Raw genomic sequence first — 19,708 nt, forward strand, 5'->3', positions numbered from 1 at the left:
ATACAGAAGTTAAGGTACTCGCTTTGCAGGGCCCGGAGAGATAGCACAGCGGCGTTTGCCTTGCAAGCAGCTGATCCAGGACCAAAGGTGGTTGGTTTGAATCCCGGTGTCCCATATGGTCCCCCATGCCTGCCAGGAGCTATTCTGAGCAGACAGCCAGGAGTAACCCCTGAGCACCGCCGGGTGTGGCCCAAAAAAAAAAAAAAAGGTACTCGCTTTGCACCCAACTGAGTTGGCTTCAATCCCTAACACAGCATATAGTCCCCTGAGCCCCACTAGATGTAATTCCTCTACACAGAGCCAGGAGTCAGCCATTAATGTGGGGGATGGGCATTTCTCTACCCCCTCAAAAAAAAAAAAGTATTTTGTGTTATTTGTTTTGGGTCACACCTGGTGACGCTCAAGGGTCACTCTTGCTCTACACTCAGAAATCGCTCCTGGCAGGCTCAGGAGACCATATGGGACGCCGGGATTCAAACCACCATCCTTCTGCATTCAAGGCAAACTCCCTTACTTCCATGCTCTCTTCGGCCCCTTTTTTCTTTCTTTTTTCTTTTTGAAGGAAGTATTCATTATTTAATTACTTAATATTCTTATTGATCTATTTGTTTGTGCTGAAAATTTTCTCTTAATTTTTAGAGAGTGAAGGTTTTTATTCCCTACTTAAATAACATTGTTGAATAGGATAGCAGAACTATTTTATGATTAGATAATTATGGAGTTCTTGTCCTTTGATGGTGTTCATTTACATTTATAGTCTAGATGCAAGGGAGATAGGCTCAAAGAACTGGAGCCCCTGTTTTGGGGTAGGGCGCCCTGGGTTCAATCTTTAGCATCAACTGGTCGCCCAAGCACCACCAGGTCAAAAACAAAGGGTAAATAAACGTACTGTGTATAGTGTATAAATTATTTTGTGTCGATTTACAGGAATGGTTCACCAAGGTGAGGCCAATTTTACTCCATCTCTAAGTCCTGGGAACTCCATGGTACCGATGCCAATCCCGCCTCCTCAGAGCTCTCTGCTTCAGCAAACTCAGCCCACTTCCGGGTACCAGTCACCAGAGATGAAGGCCTGGCAGCAGGGGGCAATGGGAAACAAGTAAGGAGGGGTATTTTTTTTTTAATCTATATTGTCTCTGCTATTCTACAGCATCTAAATGCCTTCACATTTTAAACAGATTTTTGGCTCCTACCATTTGCACATTTAGGAAACTAAATCACATGTTGCCAGGAAGGAAAAATAATAATTTTAAAATTTAATATTCAAGTCATTTTAAAAGCAGATTTGTGTATGAACAGTGAAGTGATCTAAAGCTATCCACCTTTTCATTCTAACCCCAGCATACCTGAAGAAAATGGTCCTTTTCCAGGAGTGACAGATATGAAAATGAATACTTTTTTTCTTTCCTTATAAAAAGCCTTTTTTAAAAAAAAAACTAAAGTCAAGTGACAGGCATTAGAATTCAGCAGAGTAGAAACAGTAGCACATAATTTTACTCTTTTCAGTATTTTGAAAGAGTTCTTAGGAACAGTAAAGGTTTTGAAGACTTCTCAGGTCAGTCTGCCTGATCTAGCTTTGAATCTCTAGATTTCCTGTGGCCTCATCTTGCGCCCGTTTTGCTTAGAATTACCTCACTAAAGTAATTTTCCCCTAAATTCTGACTGTTGAACTTTTCACACATCATTTGAGTTTTATAAAGGTTTAATTTGGTTTTGTCTTGGTTCTAATGACAGGGAAGCTGTTTGATCTGACAACATAATAAGTAAGGCAGTTAAAGCTGAAAACTTAAGACCATAGTCTCTTAAAGTTCATTCAAAGGTGAGAGAGGAAATCTTTCTTCTTGGAAACTGTGTAGTTCTCATTGCAGATTGTGCGTAAACTATATAGAAAAGGAATTGACAATGTGGTATGTGAAAAGAATTGAGTTTTCTTGATGTTCTCTCTAATCCCAGCTTCCTTAACTCACTGCTCAGTGCATCATTATTACTTCCTTTCCAGGCATACCCTATATTCTCTTGCCCGGAAATCCCTATTAAAATTGAGTCTCCCAGGCCTGGAGAGATAGCACAGCGGTGTTTGCCTTTCAAGCAGCCAATCCAGGACCAAAGGTAGTTGGTTTGAATCCCGGTTTCCCATATGGTCCCCCGTGCCTGCCAGGAGCTATTTCTGAGCAGACAGCCAGGAGTAACCCCTGAGCACTGCCGGGTGTGACCCAAAAAAACAAACAAACAAAAAAAATTGAGTCTCCCTAAGGACTGGAATTTTAAGGCAGTGGTAAAGCATATGCCTTGCATGTATGAGGTCCTGGTTCTAATGCCCAATTACCCCCCCAATCCAAAATAGGGCTGGAAGCCCAAAGAGTTACTGTGTTTACTTATCATGGTGAGACCCCAGCTGCCATCCCTTTTACCACATGGTTCATAAGCACTATGGGGAGTGATCCCACCTCAGTTCCCAAGCATCAAGTCTGGAATAGCTCCTTAGTACTCTATCAGATGTGGCTCAAAACCAAGCAAACAAAAATCTCAATTCTTAGTGAAATCCATCTGAACTCTTGCTCTGTAAACTATGTATCACTTCTTTTCATCTGCATCCTTAGTGGACAGTTGACTTTCATTCCTACCACTCAACCAAAACTATCTGTATCAAGGTCATTGATGCCCTCTATAGTCCCAAATGCCATGATCATCAGTACCAATTAACACATTTGTGCATATTTTTAAATATATTTTTATTTTTATTTCCTTTATTTTTATTCATTCCCATTCCCTTCTTTTTTTGGACTGAAGTTTATATTTATATTTATATTTGGTGATGGAGCACCAAAGATAGTGGTGACAGCACCTGGAATCATAACCATGGAAACATCAGGATCACAGTCTATGTTTGTGTGGCACAACTTGGGATCAAACTAGGAAGCTCAGGCCAAAGAGATAGCACAGCAGTAGAGCATTTGCCTTGCGTGCGGCTGACCCAGGAAGAACCCGGTTTGATTCCCAGCATCCCATATGTCCCAGTATGCCAGGGGCAATTTCTGAGTGCAGAGCCTCTTCAATGAAAAACATGTTCCCAGGGCCGGAGAGATAGCATGGAGGTAAGGCGTTTGTTTGCCTTGCATGCAGAAGGATGGTGGTTCGAATCCCAGCATCCCATATGGTCCCCCAAGCCTACCAGATGCCATTTCTGAGTGTAGAGCCAGGAGTAACCCCTGAGCGCTGCCGGGTGTGACCCAAAAACCAAAACAAACAAACTAGGAAGTTCAGGACAACAGGCCTGAACAACTTTGCCGCTTAGCTCTTTCCAAACCTGGACATTACTCTTTCTTGGTTCTTGGATGAGCTCCCTCTTTTAAAAAAAAATGACCCGGAGCCAGAGTGCTAACACAACAGTAGGGCATTTGCCACGCTGCTGACCTGGGACAGACCCTGGTTCGATCCCCAGGCCACTCACTCATGGTCCCCCAAGCCTGCCAGAAGCAATTTCTGAGCACAGAACCTGAATTAACCCCTGAGAACCACCAGGTATACTCTAAAAACCAAAAAAAAAAAAAAAAAAAAAAAAAAAAAGATTTCCTTTTCACCTCTTAGTTTTTTTTTTTTTTTTTTTTTTTGGTTTTTGGTTTTTGGGCCACACCCAGTAATGCTCAGGGGTTACTCCTGGCTATGCGCTCAGAAGTTGCTCCTGGCTTGGGGGACCATATGGGACACCGGGGGATCGAACCGAGGTCCGTCCAAGGCTAGCGCAGGCAAGGCAGGCACCTTACCTTTAGCGCCACCGCCCGGCCCATTCACCTCTTAGTTTTTCTGCCTGATCTTCCTCATCTCTCTGACCTCTCTTTGACGGCCTCAGCTCATCCTAAAACCTTATTCCTAGATCTGCTCATTCCACTGGATGTTTCAAGCAATCTTATTGCAGTAAAGGCCTATTTCTATATGCTTATGACCTGAATTTAAATTCCAGGACCTTTCTCCCTAATCACTATATACTTAACTGCCCAATCAACATCTCTCCTTCGAAGACTAGACGGTATCACCAGCGTAATATGACAAAACTCCAAAACTTTCTCCTGTTTGTTTTTCCTGTCAGTTATAGCTCTATTCTTCCAGTTATTCAAAAGCAAACTCTTATCTCTATTACAGTTTGCATCAAGCAAATCAGCAAATCATATCAGTCTCTTAGCAGCTTTCCCTTCTCTGTTCCACTTGTACCCATTTATGCTAGCCACTATCATCTTTCCCCCAGACCATTGTCACCTCCTGTCCTCCTGTTGCCACTCCAGTCCACTGCAGTTTAATCTCCACATAATAACCAGAAGTATGTGTTCCAAGCAGGAGTTTCCAACTTACTCGAAGTACGGTATAAAGCCTACCAACTCCTACATAATCCAGCTCTTGGACACCTCTCTGACCTCATCTGCTATTCTCATCATTCACTTGGCTGCACTGGCTTCTGTTTATTCTTCTGTTCCTCAGCTGTGCCAAGTACATTGCAAACTCAGGACCTTTGCATTTTTAATCCTTCTGCTGGAATGTTCTTCCCTCAGTAGCCACTTGGTTTGTTCCCTCTGCAAGTCTCTACTTAAATGTCACTTTATTAGACAGACAGATTAAATGTCATATTAAACCTCCCTTATCATCATTTGCAAACACTACTGTTTTCCACACACCTCTGGTCTCTATTTCCCATCATAGTTTATTAATAGCTGACACATAACCTATTTATTTGTAGTCTGCCAAATCTAACTAGAATCTAAAGATTATTAAAGCAAGGGCTTGGTTTATTCCTATATGCCTATCCTTTATTACAGAGAAAAACTTAATATACATCTTTTGAGCAAAAAAGTGCAAAGATTCCCTATTCCCATTCAAATGTTGGCTTGTTTGCAGTGCTGTTCAGTGATAGAGTACATATTTCTCATGTCTGAAGTCCTAACTTCCAGTGCATTCATGCACATACATAGATATAAATGCAGGCTTGAGTTTTTGTTGTAGGGTCTATGAAATTTGACTTTCCCAAGTCTTTGGATGTATGTATATATATATATATGCGTGTATGTATATATATATGTATATATATGTGTGTGTGTATATATGTATATATGTGTGTGTATATTTATGTTATGTATATTATATATTACACAAAATTTGGGAGGAGGTTCAAATAGAAAAGTTGCAAGTTGAATCTACTTGGAGTTTTATTCCATACCATTCTGCCATTGAATAAACTCTTTTATCAGTCTAAACTTTGTCGTGAAGAAGGAAGTCAGTAAAATAGACCCCTGAAAATACAATTGTTCTTTCATTTTGCTTACTGGAAAGACAGGAAGTTATCTTCAGACTTGATACCTTTGAAGCCCTTAAAAATATCATTTGTGAAATAAAAACATGATATCATAAGCATCTAATTTCCTTTTAATTTGTAGCTCATTGAAAATAGCTAGAGCTAGGGTCCAGAGCGGTGGCACACGGAGCAGTAAGGTGTCTGCTTTGTCGGCGCTAGCCTAGGACAGACCGTGGTTCGAACCCCCGGCGTCTCATATGGTCCCCAAAGCCAGGAGCGATTTCTGAGCACATAGCCAGGAGTAACCCCTGAGCATCACTGGGTGTGGCCCCCCCAAAAATTAGGTAGAGCTAAAATCTTTAATAAGTGACAGGAAGCTGTGAAAAATTATATAAAGTCCCTCTCAAATTTTAACTTGCATAAATAGTTAGAAATGCTGCTTTCCATTTCCATCCTGCCAAAATTTTATTCACTGAGGCTGGTTAAAGTCTAATAACATTCATTTTAACTCATTCTCATACAGATGAACTTTAAACTATATATCAAAATACTGGGGTAGGGCTAGAGAAATAGTACAGACAGCAGAGCACCTATCTTGCATGTGACCAACCAGGTTTTAATCCCTGGCACCCCAGATGGTTCCCTGAGCCATTACTCCCATCAGAAGTATGCCTTGAGTATTGCCTGGTGTGACTCAAAAACTAAAATAGAGAACAACACTGGCGTATATCAGTAATTTCCAAAGTGGATAATACCACAATGGAGTAGGGAGAGGGCAGGGAGGACAGTAATAATCTTGATTCTACCAACTGGATGATCTGAAAGAATAATAAAAACTAAGTATAATTTGAGATGCTTTCTTGATTGAAAAAAGGTGGAAATATGGAAAAAAATTTTTTCCTGAGGAGGGTAGGGTGCAGTGAGCCAAATAAGCTTTAGAGATCTCTAATGTGATTCATAAAAATTATAAAATAAAAAGATCTGAACCTGATCAGTTTTCAGTATTAAATAATTACCCATGTCCATAATTCATCCTTTTATCAGCTATTTGCTTACAACTAGCATACTATATGTTATTTATTACTAGAGACAAGGAATCAATAGAACAAGGTACCTTTAGTCCCAAAATTAATTAAATAAATTTGATTCTTTTAAGTTAGATAAATCAATGTAGTAAATGTGTAATGGTTTAATAATTAAACCAGTTTACTACAACATTTACAAGAAATTTCTATAATAGTTCAGATAATTTTAACTTAAAATTAACATTTTTAGCAAGTAAACACTTTAGGTCAATTGCAGTTTATCTGGATTATACTCAAATACATAAATCTGGTATACTTATGTTTTATAATAAGACCCAGACTTAAGGATATAAAATGCTTTCTTGGAATTTTATGTAATAATTAAGAAACAGATCAAATTTACATTAACCCCAAAAGTTCATGAACAGTGGATGTAATTTGCATTGTTTTTGAGTTAACAGTGTGTTCAGTCAAGCTGTCCAGAACCAGCCCACGCCTGCACAATCGGGAGTATACAATAATATGAGCATCACCGTGTCCATGGCAGGCGGAAACACAAATGTTCAGAATATGAACCCAATGATGGGCCAGATGCAGATGAGCTCTTTGCAGATGCCAGGAATGAACGCTGTATGTCCTGAACAGGTAAGTGGTACAGTTGGCACACCTGGTGCACACACCACACCATACCATATCATATCATTTCACAGTTCAGTATTCCAAGGGAAATTATATATTTGAACAGTTACTAGTCTAAAATGGACACACTTTCTTCTTTCCTATTTTTTGTTTTTGTTTTTGTTTTAGTTTAGGGCCACACATGGTGGTGCTCAAGGGATATTCCTGACCTGGCCCTCAGGAATTACTCCTGACAGTGCATAGGAAAAATATGGGATGCCAGGATCGAACCTGGGTTGGCTGTGTGTAAGGCAAACGCCCTTCCCCTTGTACTAGTGCTCTGGCTCTGTCCCATTACTTTTGATAGTTACTATCCCTTAAGACATACAGCTGGGAAGGTGGCGCTAGAGGTAAGGTGTCTGCCTTGCAAGTGCTAGCCAAGGATCAGGACCGCGGTTCCCCGGCGTCCCATATGATCCCCCCAAGCCAGGGGCAATTTCTGAGCACATAGCCAGGAGTAACCCCTAAGCGTCAAACGGGTGTGGCCCAAAAACCAAAAAAAAAAAAAAAAAAAGACATACAATGGGAAATTGCCCATTGTTTTCTAAAATTTCATATTGTGAGTTTATTATAAAGGATATGTATGCTATCTTGGCTTCAACATATTTCTTTATGTTCTAAACATATTTTCTTCATTTTTCTCAAGTCAACAAACATTTATTCAGTATTTATTGTGTACAAAGATAATCTCTGTCAGAGACGCATACAAACGAGTTGGAGTGTGAACAAAGGATTGAATAATATAAAAACTACTGGTGAACATACACATTTATCTCATATAAGGGGCTACACAACTAAGATTTAAGAGGAAGGAGATCAGATCAAGAAAGGCTTCATGGATATTTTACCTAAGAAAGAGTGTAGAGAAGACATTTAAGAATGGTTATATCATAGCATAACATGATCAAGTCAGGAATAGAGGTTGAAAAGCCTAACAAATACAAAAGGATATTTACTGTATTTTTCACTCAGAGATGCAACATAAGACGTACATAATTTTTAGATGATTCCCTCTCTTGCACTCAGGCTTTTCAGTTCCACGCAGCATTTGATCCATAAAACATACTTTTGAAGATTTGGGGTTGGGGGTGCGTCTTATGGTACAAAAAATATGGTGCCTTGCTATTTACCATAGCAAGACTCTGGAAACAACCAAGATGCCCTTCAACAGACGAATGGCTAAAGAAACTGGTACATATACACTATGGAATATTATGCAGCTGCAGGAGAGATGAAGTCATGAAATTTTCCTATACATGGATGTACACGGAATCTATTATGCTGAGTGAAATAAGTCAGAGAGAGAGAAAAACACAGAATGGTCTCACTCATCTCTGGGTTTTAAGAAAAATGAAAGACATTCTTGCAATAATAATTTTCAGACACAAAAGAGAAAAGAGCTGGAAGTTACAGCTCACCTCAGGAAGCTCACCACAAAGAGTGATGAGTTTAGTTAGAGAAATAACTACATTTTGAACTGTCCTAATAATGAGAATGTATGAGGGAAATGGAAAGCCTGTCTAGAGTCCAGGCGGGGGTCGGGTGGGGAGGAGGGAGATTTGGGACATTGGTGATGGGAACGTTGCACTGGTGATGGGTGGTGTTCTTTACATGACTGAAACCCAAACACAATCATGTATGTAATCAAGGTGTTTAAATAAAATATAAAAAAAAAATATGGTACCTTGGGGGCTGGAGAGATAACATGGAGGTTGGTGATTGCCTTGCATGCAGAAGGATGGTGGTTCAAATCCCGGCATTTCATATGGTTCCCCGAGCCTGCCAGGAGTGATTTCTGAGCATAGAGCCAGGTAACCCTTGAGCGCTGCCAGGTGTGACCCAAAAAAATAAACAAACAGAATATATATATAGTACCTTATATGTCAAGCAGACTGTGTGTGGTTACATTGCCATAAGGTCTTGTGGCCATATATGTGATTAGAGCACATCCTGGATCCCCTGAAGAATTTATAAAGAGAATGACTAGATTCAAAGTAATATTTAAGATACCATCAGAATAACTCTCTGTAGTTACTATCTCATTATAGGCAACCACAAGCTAGACTCTGGTCACTAAGCACTACTAAGCAGCCATAGTTTATAGAAAGACTAAAAATGTATAAATACTGATTAACTTGTTTTTATTTATTTTTTGAAATTCAAAAATATCTGCCTTTTTAATTGTTGCTTATAAATCAGTGACTGGAGGGCCGAAGCAGTGGCACTAGAGGTAGGTGTCTGCCTTGCAAAGTGCTAGCCTAGGATGGACTGCAGTTCGATCCCCTGGTGTCCCATATAGCCCCCCCAAGACAGGAGCAATTTCTGAGTGCATAGGCAGGAGTAATCCCTGAGTGTCAACCGGTGTGGCCAAAAGAAAAGAAAAAAATCACTGACTGGAGAGGGCAGAGAGAGATCAGATTCAATTCTCAGCACCTAATCCTCGAGCACTGTCAAGATTGATCCCTGTACATAGAGCCAGGAATAAGTTCCAAGAACTGCCAAATGTGGCCCTAAAACAAATGAAACAAAAGTATGCCTGTGGGTTGGGGATTTTTGTTTGTTTGGGGACTACACCTGATGGTGCTTAGGGTTACTCTTGGCTGTTACTCCTTGCTCTGTGCTCAGAAATTGCTCCTGGGAAGCTTACAGGACCATATGGGGTAATGTGAATCTAACTCGGGTTAGCTGCAAGGCAAATGCCCTACCCACTGTGCCATTGCTCTGCCACCTGTTTGTGTATTTCAGAATGAATGATTAGGGCTAAGGAGACAGTATAAGGGTTATTAGTATAAGGCCTGTGCCCAACCCAGAGCACAGAGCAAAGAATAAGTCCCAGGGAGAGCAAGGTATGGTCTTAAAGGTCCTCAGGCATCACTACGGGTGACCATGGTGGTCCCCAACAGCACAGGGCCCAAGCAGTCACGTCCTGAGACCCTGGCACTGAATTTCAGGTGTGGTTGGCCAAGTGGCTCCTGAGCCCCCTGATGACTACTTGTAAGGGACCCCTACTTCCTCTATCATGGTTAGCTCACTTAGATTTTGGGGGAGGTATCACATCCAGCTATGTTTGGGACTGACTTCTGGCTCCATGCTCAGGGATGACTCCTGGCATGGCTCAGGGACCATCTCCCTCTGTATCAGGGATCCAAACCCAGGTGGGCCATGTGCAAGACAGGTGCCTTACCCCTACACTATCTCTCTGACCTTAGATCATTTCCATCCATTTAATGCAACTTTTATATGGTTGACATAAAATCTATGATCTTGGGGTCCAGAGAGATAGCACAGCAGTAGGCTGTTTGCCTTAGACGCAGGACAGTGGTTTGAATTCCAGCATCTCATATGGTCCCCCAAGCCTACCAGGAGCGATTGCTGAGCGTAGAGCCAGGAGTAAACCCCTGAGCGCTGCCGGGTGTGACCCATAAACAAAATAAAACAAAAAATTTATGATCTCATTTTTATAGTTTTGCTTTCCCTTTTTAATTTAATTAGATAATTTCATTTATTTTATATCCTTTGTTGACTTACTAGCTATATGTAATTTTGTCAGTTGAATGATTTCTTTAAAATTATAGTATTTTTGTTTGTTTGTTTTTTTTGTTTGTTTTGGAACCACATCTGGCAGCTCTCAGGGATTACTCCTGGTTCTGTGCTCAGAAATCGCTCCTGGCAGGCTTGGTGGACTATATAGGATACCAGAGATCAAACCCAGGTCTGTCTCTGGTCAACAGCAAGCAAGGCAAATGCCCTACCACTTTGCTATTGCTCCCGCACCTGAAGTATTTATTTTTAAAACCTCCTTCAAGTGAAATTCTGTCATCTCATATATAAGAATCTTAGAGCAGTTTCTTTTGATTTCTCTTGTACTATTATGTTTGCATGTTATAAGTTTCATAATGTATTAGTTAAGCTATCTCCTCGGTCTTTTTTTTTTTTTTTTTTTTTTTGATGGGGGGTCACACCAGTAATACTCAGGGCTTACTCCTGGCCATTTTTAGGGAACTAGGGATTGAGGTAGAGTCAACCATGACCAAAGCAATTTCCTTGACCTCTTTGCTTTCTCTCGAAACCCCTATTACTTTCTCTTTCTTAAATGTAAATCTAGTGACCAGAGCAATAGTACATACAGTGTGCATATCAGATTTGATCTCCAGCACCCCCAAGCTTACTAGGAGTAATTCCTGAGTGTGTAGCCACTCAGGACTGTATTACGTCCTTAATACAGCTAAGTGTGGCCCCAAAACCAAAACAAGTAAATCTGTCATACTCTATAGATCCTTTTCTTTAGGTCCAAATTTTTGTCTAGCATCATTTTCTTTCCTGAATGTGTCTGAATATGTCTTTGTTTCACCTTGATCTTTGAAAGTTCTTTTCTCTAGGTTGACAATTTTATCTCAGGATTTAAAGTTGCTGTTCTACCTCTACCTCAGAATTCTAATGTAATATATGCTGTCATTTTAATATTTTTCTTTAATATTGATTTCTCCCACCTGCTTTTTAAGTCATTTAAGTCATATGATTTTAATATTTATAAATGTGATTTTTTTCTTTGTGATTCTTATAACTTTTTTGTGGGGTTATAATTTTATCAAACTTGAGAAGTACTGTCTGTTTCTTCATTAAATATTTTCTGTTACCTCTCTCCTCCCCTGTTAGATATCCCAATCTGTGAAGATCAAGTTGTCTCACAAATCACTGATTCTGTTTTTGGGTTTCTTTTTGTTTGTTTAGTTTTAGTTTTTGGGTTATGCCTGGTAGCACTCAGGCTTTACTACTCCTGGCTCTGCACTCAGAAATTACATCTGGAAGCCTTGGTAATAAAGAATCAAACCCAGGTTTGGCCACCTGCAAGGCAAAATCCCTACCACTGTGCTATCACTTCAGCCCCTCTCTGTAGTTTAGAGGTTCTTGTGGGGACAAGGGTGAAGAGTCAATTACTTTTCTCCCAGTGCTTATCATTTTTGAATAGTTTTATTGCTATAGTTTCAGACAAGTCACTCATTAATTTTTATTCATTACATTTTATCTTAGTTATTGCTATTTTTATATCCAGAGGTTAGATTAAGACCTTTTTTATATCTTCCTTATTTCTTTCTAGCCTATCTGCCCTCTGTCTTGAACATACAGAATTCACTCAGTGGAATAACCATCTCCTGATTCTTGCGTTATCAAATCTATCATCTACACCATTCTACGGTTGGCCCCATGAATTGACTTTTTGTTAGGAATCATATTTTTCTGCTAATTTATATGCCTGGTTATTTTTTATTAGAGGACAAGCATGAGAATTTTATCTCTTTACACCCCATGAATGTTTTGAACTTTGTTCTAGAAATGACATCAGAGCTATATTCTGCTGGGACTAATGCTGCTTCTGCTCTCCTGGAGATTTCCCCGCCTATTCCCTGTTCACTGATAGTACCACATCACCATTTCCATCTGGCTGCAAGGACCACTGTGTAACTTGCTCAGTGTGATGTTTGGGAGTTATTCCACATACATTTTTTTCTGGTGACTATGACCTCTGTTTTAAACAACTCCCTAACAGCCTGTGGCTGGTGATTGCTAACCTACACACTGGAGAAGACCTTCTGCACTACTCCAGAGCTTTCTCTCTGTGCTGTCTATCCTCTGTTATTCTGCATGTGAAGTCCAGTAGCATTGGCCATCTCAGACTTTTAGCTTACCGTCTTACCTCCAGGAACCTGTCAGACTCTGCTTGGACTTCATATCCCTTGCTGCAGCCTGAAAAAATTCTTTCCAGGCAGTGGGCCCAGGTAGCCCAGGTCTCTACTCAGTGTTCTCCTACAATTTTGCTTTGGGGTAGTGGGGACTCCCCAGCAGTGCTAGGAGCTGCCAGGGCTTCACTCAGTGGTGCTCTGGAGGCTGTGTGGTGTCAGGAACCATGCCCAGGACCAGTGCATGGCTGTCCTGAGCCCCAGGCCTTTATTTGGTGTTCCTGCTCCAGCCCTTTATGCTCCCTTCCAACCCCTTTTTCCATTTTCATATACCTCTACGTTTTGTCTAGTGCCTTGAAGACCTCATATTTGTCCAATTTTTCTGTTAATTTAGGCAAAGGATAATCTGATTCCAGTTATTGGATCTTGACCAAAAGCAATGGGCTTTTACTAATTAACTCTTTTTGCATATATTGTGTTCTTATTGCCTTTTCTATATTGTTCATATATTCTAATACAAAGGATATGCATCTCAGTGGACTTTCACAAACTGCACACTTTTGCAGCGAGCACCCAGATGAAGAAACAAGATCTATGGCCCACAGCAGTTCTCACACTGCTGACACGCCCATGAGGAAGTCACTGTCTTCACTGCCAGCCCTTCACAGTGAACTGCCGTGCTCTTCACTTCTGTTACCCTTCTTTTGCTTTTTCTGCAGATTGCTGAGATGGTTTTTTATTGAAGAAATACATCTTCCGTTTAAACGGCTAGCTTGTAATTCTCTCTTATACTTACCATTCATAGATAAATGACCCAACACTGAGACACGCCGGCCTATATTGCAACCAGCTCTCATCCACGGACCTTCTCAAAACAGAAGCAGACGGAACCCAGGTCAGTAATAACAGTCTTAAGATCAGAGTTCTCAGATGCTTGTAGATGCAAAGGACTCTATGGAATGATGCTTTCAAGAAACCTGACCTTGGGAATCAGGCCCAGGTGTGAGTCCTTCCACTCTCTAACTGTGGCATCCTGAGCATGTCAGGGAACTTCCCCAAGCTGCTGTATAACCAACAGAACTAACAATATTACTTATTGTAGGGCTGTTGAGGGGTGAAATGAAGTCATATCAAGAAGGTTGAGCCCAGGGTTCAAACGGGCTAAAGAGATCAGGTTTAGTGGCCACTAGTCATAAACACATACAGAATTTAAACTCACCTATGATCAGTGTACCTGAAAATCCTATCAGTTCACACTGAGCCAAACACCTACTCTGTGCTCCACAATACAGATACCAAATGTCTGTGATACCTACATGCATCTGGATTTAGACAGTCTGGAGGTTTGAATCCACTTCAATAACTGGTTTGTTCTCATTTTTTTGCTGGGGCACTCCTGGCAGTGCTCCAGGACTACTCTACTCTTTTTTCCCATATGGCACTGCAGGACCCTGTGGTGCTGGAGATTTAATTAGCCTTGGCCGAATGCAAGGCAAGCACCTTAACACTTGTGCTATTTGGCTCTGATTTAGTCTTTAGTATCTTAATAAACATCATTTACTACAGACATTTTGCTAAATTCAAGACAGAAACTTGAGAGAGAGGAACCGGGAGGAAATGAGGAAAGGAAGCTCTATTTGTGAAATGCTTAAGACTTTGCCAGTGCTGTGCTAGGCTGCTCTGTGTGACCTGTCCTATATGTCCTATATGACCTGTTTTATCTCACTTAGGTCTCCCTCACACAATAGAAACTGGTAGTTGTATACATTTTTCTTTCCACAGGTAAGAAACTGAACCTGAGGAGATTAAACTACCTGCATAGTTTTTAGACCTCTAAAGTGACAGAGCTGAGACTGACATATAAGTCTTTCAACATCAATGTTAGGCTCTTTCTACCATCCTCCTTAGGACCTAGCAACAGATAAACCTATACATTATCCTACACATATTGTTCCAAGTACTTAAAAGTCAAGAATAATTGCTCCCTGAGCACTGTCAAGTGCAGCCCAGTAATTGCTGAGTAGTCAGAAGATGGGCGATAAGGGGCCGGGCGGTGGCGCTGGAGGTAAGGTGCCTGCCTTGCCTGCGCTAGCCTAGGACGGACCTCGGTTCGATCCCCCGGTGTCCCATATGGTCCCCCAAGAAGCCAGGAGCAACTTCTGAGCGCATAGCCAGGAGTAACCCCTGAGCGGCACAGGGTGTGGCCCAAAAAAAAAAAAAAGAAGATGGGCGATAGAGAGCAGGACTGGGCTTCAAAGAACAATAAGCAAGGTAGTGTGAATGAGAAAGGGGTGGTGGCATTTGGAAGTGCCAAGAAGTGGGGAGAGGCAAAAAAAAATTTGGGATTCTTTTTTTGTTTGGTTGGTTGGTTTTTTTTTTTTTTTTTTTTTTTTTTTTTTTTTTTTTTTTGGTTTTTGGGTCACACCTGGCAGTGCTCAGGGGTTACTCCTGGCTCTATGCTCAGAAATCACTCCTGGCAGGCTCAGGGGACCATTTGGGATGCCGGGATACGAACCACCATCCTTCTGCATGCAAGGCAAATGCCTTACCTTCATGCTATCTCTCCGGCCCCAGGAAAATTTGCGATTCTGATATTAGAGGTATGCATGCACAGAGCAAGCACAGACATGGAAACCCCCTTTACTTGTAGTAGAAGCCTGGAAAACCAAATCCATGGAAAGTTAGACTGTACTAAGAATTCACAGAGAGGGGGCCGAAGAGATAGCATGGAGGTAGGGTGTTTGCCTTGCATGCAGAAGGACAGTGGTTCTCATCCTGGAATCCCATATAGTTCCCTGAGCCTGCCAGGAGCGATTTCTGAGCATAGAGCCAGGAGTAGCCCCTGAGCACTGCCGGGTGTGACCCAGAAACCAAACCAAAACACACAAAAAAAAATTTCACAGAGAGGCCAGAGCGATAGCACAGCAATGGGGCATTTGCTGTGCATACAGTCAATCCTGGACAGATGGTGGTTCAAATTTCCACATCCCATATGGTCCCCAAGCCTGCCAGGAGTGATTTCTGAGCACAGAGCCAAGAGTAACCCCTGAGCAATGCTGGTTATGACCCATACTCTTCCCCCCCCCCAAAAAAAAAAAAGAATTCACAAGGATTGAACTTGGAAAAGTATATTGGGGATACTTTCTACCTAGGAACTTTGAAAGTGTGATAAAAAGACCTAAGTAAGCCTGCAGGGGAAGCGTGGAAAGGAGGAAAACTGGCCAGCCAGACCAAAAGATGGTTAGGAGCTGCAGCCGTGGTTCATAGAGACAGCATTGGATCCAGGGAAGGAAGAAAGGATCTCGAAGTAGAGAAAATGAAATATTCCTTCACCAAGAGAGTTTGAAAGTTCATACTTGCACAGCCTAGAGTGAGAGCCTAATGAATGAGGCCGAGTGAAATAACCACATTTCTTAAAGTTTCTGAGCCCTGGGAAAGTATTGAAGTCAAAGTGAAAACTGTCCAAGGCATGGATATAACTGAGCGGTAGAACACATTTCTTCCCTGTGTGAGGCTCTGAGATTGATCCCAGACACTCAAAAAGCAAAAACTACTCTTTGTTCTCACCTGGAAAATCTTAATATTTGCTTGTATCTTGCTTTGCCTATATGTGATGAGAGGCCATTGGTCTGGTCTAAGGCACCCCAGATTTTTGGGTTTTTGTTTGTTTGGGCATTATATGTAGTAATGCTCAGGTACACGCTCTGAGGGTCATTTGGTTCCAGGGATGGAACTTAATACATGCCAGGCATACACTCCAGCCTAATGAGCTGTCTCTTTTCACACAAAGGCATCTTGGTTTTTTTTTTTCCTTCTTTTATTTTGGTGGGGGGGTCATACCTGGCACTGCTCGGGTTACTCCTGGTGAGGGTTGGAGGATCATATGGGATGCCAGAGAATGAACTTGGATCAAGGCAAGTGTCCTATCTCTTGTCCTATCACTCTGGCCCAGGCACCTCATTTTTCAAAAATGTTTTTTATTAAGCTTCAATAACTTACAGTATTATTTGTTAATGATGGTTTCTAATATACATAATTCCAACAACACACCCATCACCAGTGTACCCACTTCCCTTCCCTAAGAACTCTGACACCTTCCCTTTCAAACCCTCCTCTAGCAACTCAATAGTGGGAACGAGTTAAGGGACCCCATTTTTTAAATATATTTTTTATTTAAGAAACATGTTCATAGTTGGGTTACAGTCATAAACAGAACACCCCTCTTCACCAGTGTAACATTACCCCTCTCTCCTTCCCATTCCCTGCCTGTATTCGAGACAGGCATTCTACTATAGTTATTTGTTTGTAAGTTCAGTAAATTGTTGGGTTTTTTTCCTTAAAGGATAAGAGTAAAAAAATATAGTAAAGGTGTGCTAGTGGCAATCGCCGTTGTTTGCATAGGTCCAGAAAAATGGGGAAAATGGAAAAAAATCCTTGACCTGATTACAAAAAGGCCTCATCCTAGAAGTTTATTGGCATAAGATCGACTCTGGGTTCCAGGCATACCAGTCTGTCCAACCCGAGTCATTCTCCGTGGTAAAGGACCCCATTTTTAAGTGGCAGCTCAAAGTAACAATGTAGACTTTAGAATTTGATTTAATAATTTTGATTTGTTTTTGTTTGTTGTTTTTTTTTTTGTTTGTTTTGGGTCACACCCGGCAGCACTCAGGGGCTACTCCTGGCTCAGAAATCACTCCTGGCAGGCTCGGGGACCATATGGAATGCCAGGTTTCGAACCACCGTCCTTCTGCATGCAAGGCAAATGCCCTGCCTCCATGCTATCTCTCCAGCCCCAATAATTTTTATTTTGTTATCAAAATAGTATCTCGTAAGGCTCAGGGTATGGCTCACTGTTTCTGTGGCACACCTCATTTATAATTGCAACTAGGTTCAGAGCCTGGTATCACCAAAAAAATGGGTGGATTGTTTTGTGTGTTTTTTGGTGAAGCAAGATAGTTTTTGTTGAATAAAATTTACTTATGAGGAGGGGGCAGAGCAATAGTACAGCAGATAGGAAGCTTTCCTTGCTCTCAGCTAACCTGTGTTTAATCCCTGGCACCCCATATGATTCCCTGAGCTAACCAGGAGTATTTCCTAAGCACAGAACCAGAGTAAGCCCTCAGCACCACTTGGTGTGGCAAAAACATTATTTTTAATTAATTAAAGAGAAAGATATGAGGGCCCGGAGAGATAACACAGCGGTGTTTGCCTTGCAAGCAGCCGATCCAGGACCAAAGGTGGTTGGTTCGAATCCCGATGTCCCATATGGTCCCCCGTGCCTGCCAGGAGCTATTTCTGAGCAGACAGCCAGGAGTAACCCCTGAGCACTGCCGGGTGTGGCCCCAAAAAAAAAAAGAGAAAGATAGGAGAAAAGATAAAGAGGGGAAATATATATTGAAAAGAAATATAGGATTTTCCAGAGTGGAAATAAGCCTTGCAAAGAAACCTGAGACAGGAAAGCAGGTATGTTCAAGGGCTTGAAGAGCAAAGCAAAAAAGCTTCTTCAGTTTTTATCAAAAATGTTCTTGGTTCTAGTTTTTGTAATGCCAGGGATCAATCACAGGGCCATACACATGTAATACCTGAGCTTTATCACCAAACCTCATCCCCAGTTCTTATCAAGATTTTTATTTGTTTTTTGGCACCCTCACCTGGTGGTGCTCAGTGATTACTCCTGGCTTTGCACTCAGAAATTGCTCCTGTTAGGCTCTAGGGATGCCAGGTATCAAACCTGAATTGACCATGTTCAAGGCAAATGCTTATCCAATGTGCTATCACTCTAGCCCCAGTTATTTAGAATAGTTTTAAGCTTAGGGGAAACAAAAACATTTTTTGCTCTGCCCTTGCATATCAAGTGTTGAGACTTATATATATGCATAAAACTTTATATTAAGTGTTACTGCTTTTGGGGGGGGGTTCACACCAGAGGTTATTCCCAGCTCTACGCTCAGAAATCGCTCCTGGCAGGCTCAGGGGACCATGTGGGATGCCTGGATTCAAACCATCGTCCTTCTGCATACAAGGCAAACGCCCTACCTCCATGCTATCTCTCCAGCCCCAACAGTGTCTAAAAACATTGTAGTGTAGTATCAGGGAAATGGTTCAAAGGACAGGACCCAGACTTTGCACGCAGGAGCCCTGGTTTAGTCTTTAGTATCACCTAGTCTCCCAGCACCACCAGGCATACAGATACTCCTCGCTTAACGACCTACCTGTTTATTGACCGCTCGCACTTACCTTATTTAATTTTAAATATCCTTTTTCCATCTTGCACACTCTACAGTACAGTACTGTGGTTTTTGGTGCTTTAATGTACCTACTTTACTAACTTTATGTTCTGTAATACATTGCAGTATACTGTGTGTAAATTACACAACCTATGCAAATTAAAACAAGTGGAAGTTTTCAGTTTGATCTTTCTCATTATTTTACTTATTCAGCATACTGTGTTGTCAAGTACTATGCATATACTGTACTATTATATACAGTACATGCAGTTCCTCACTTAACGGCCAAATCTTTGAAACGGAACTTGGTCGTTAAGCGAGAAGAATCTGTACTCTAACCCCTAAAAATTAAATCTATAGTTTGGGGCTAGAACAATATCAGTTAGGGCACTTTCCTTACATATAACTGACCTAGATTCAAACCCCAGCAGCCCATATTGTCCCCTAAACACCATGAGAGTTAGTCCTGAGCATGGCAAAAAAAAAAAAAAAAAAACCTATGCCTTTTTCTTCAGTGACAAAACTGTTCCATTGTAACCCATCCTGAAATATCTCTTTGCTCCAGTGATTTTGTATTTGCCCTGTAGAGGTTATAGAGATAGATCTATGTATTGGACAGGAAGGGAAAAAGAACTAGGAGATAATAGAGAAAGACTGGAGGCTAGTTTAATTTTGAGAAGGTGAGGCTGAGAGAGAACATGGATGCAAAGGAAGAGGTCTAGAAACCCAGTATGGAGCTCTGGAAGAGAGCAGGAACAAAGTTACTGGCAGCCAAAGTGCAGGGAAGTCCCAGAAGCAGCTGGAGTATAGATTGAGACA

At 41.3% G+C, this 19,708-nt stretch overlaps 1 protein-coding gene across 1 annotated transcript in view; it reads left to right on the forward strand.

Annotated features, from left to right (window-relative positions):
• The window catches only part of NCOA1 (nuclear receptor coactivator 1), a 131,042-nt gene that overhangs the window by 107,038 nt on the left and 4,296 nt on the right, over window positions 1-19,708 (forward strand). The window contains exons 17-20 of the mRNA XM_049784504.1: window positions 928-1,099; window positions 6,557-6,559; window positions 6,768-6,951; window positions 13,468-13,557. Coding sequence (XP_049640461.1) covers window positions 928-1,099; window positions 6,557-6,559; window positions 6,768-6,951; window positions 13,468-13,557 — 449 coding nt within the window. The remainder of the gene's footprint in view (window positions 1-927; window positions 1,100-6,556; window positions 6,560-6,767; window positions 6,952-13,467; window positions 13,558-19,708) is intronic.

The sequence above is a fragment of the Suncus etruscus genome, chromosome 12, assembly GCF_024139225.1.
Source record: "Suncus etruscus isolate mSunEtr1 chromosome 12, mSunEtr1.pri.cur, whole genome shotgun sequence".
Classification (NCBI taxonomy): domain Eukaryota; kingdom Metazoa; phylum Chordata; class Mammalia; order Eulipotyphla; family Soricidae; genus Suncus; species Suncus etruscus.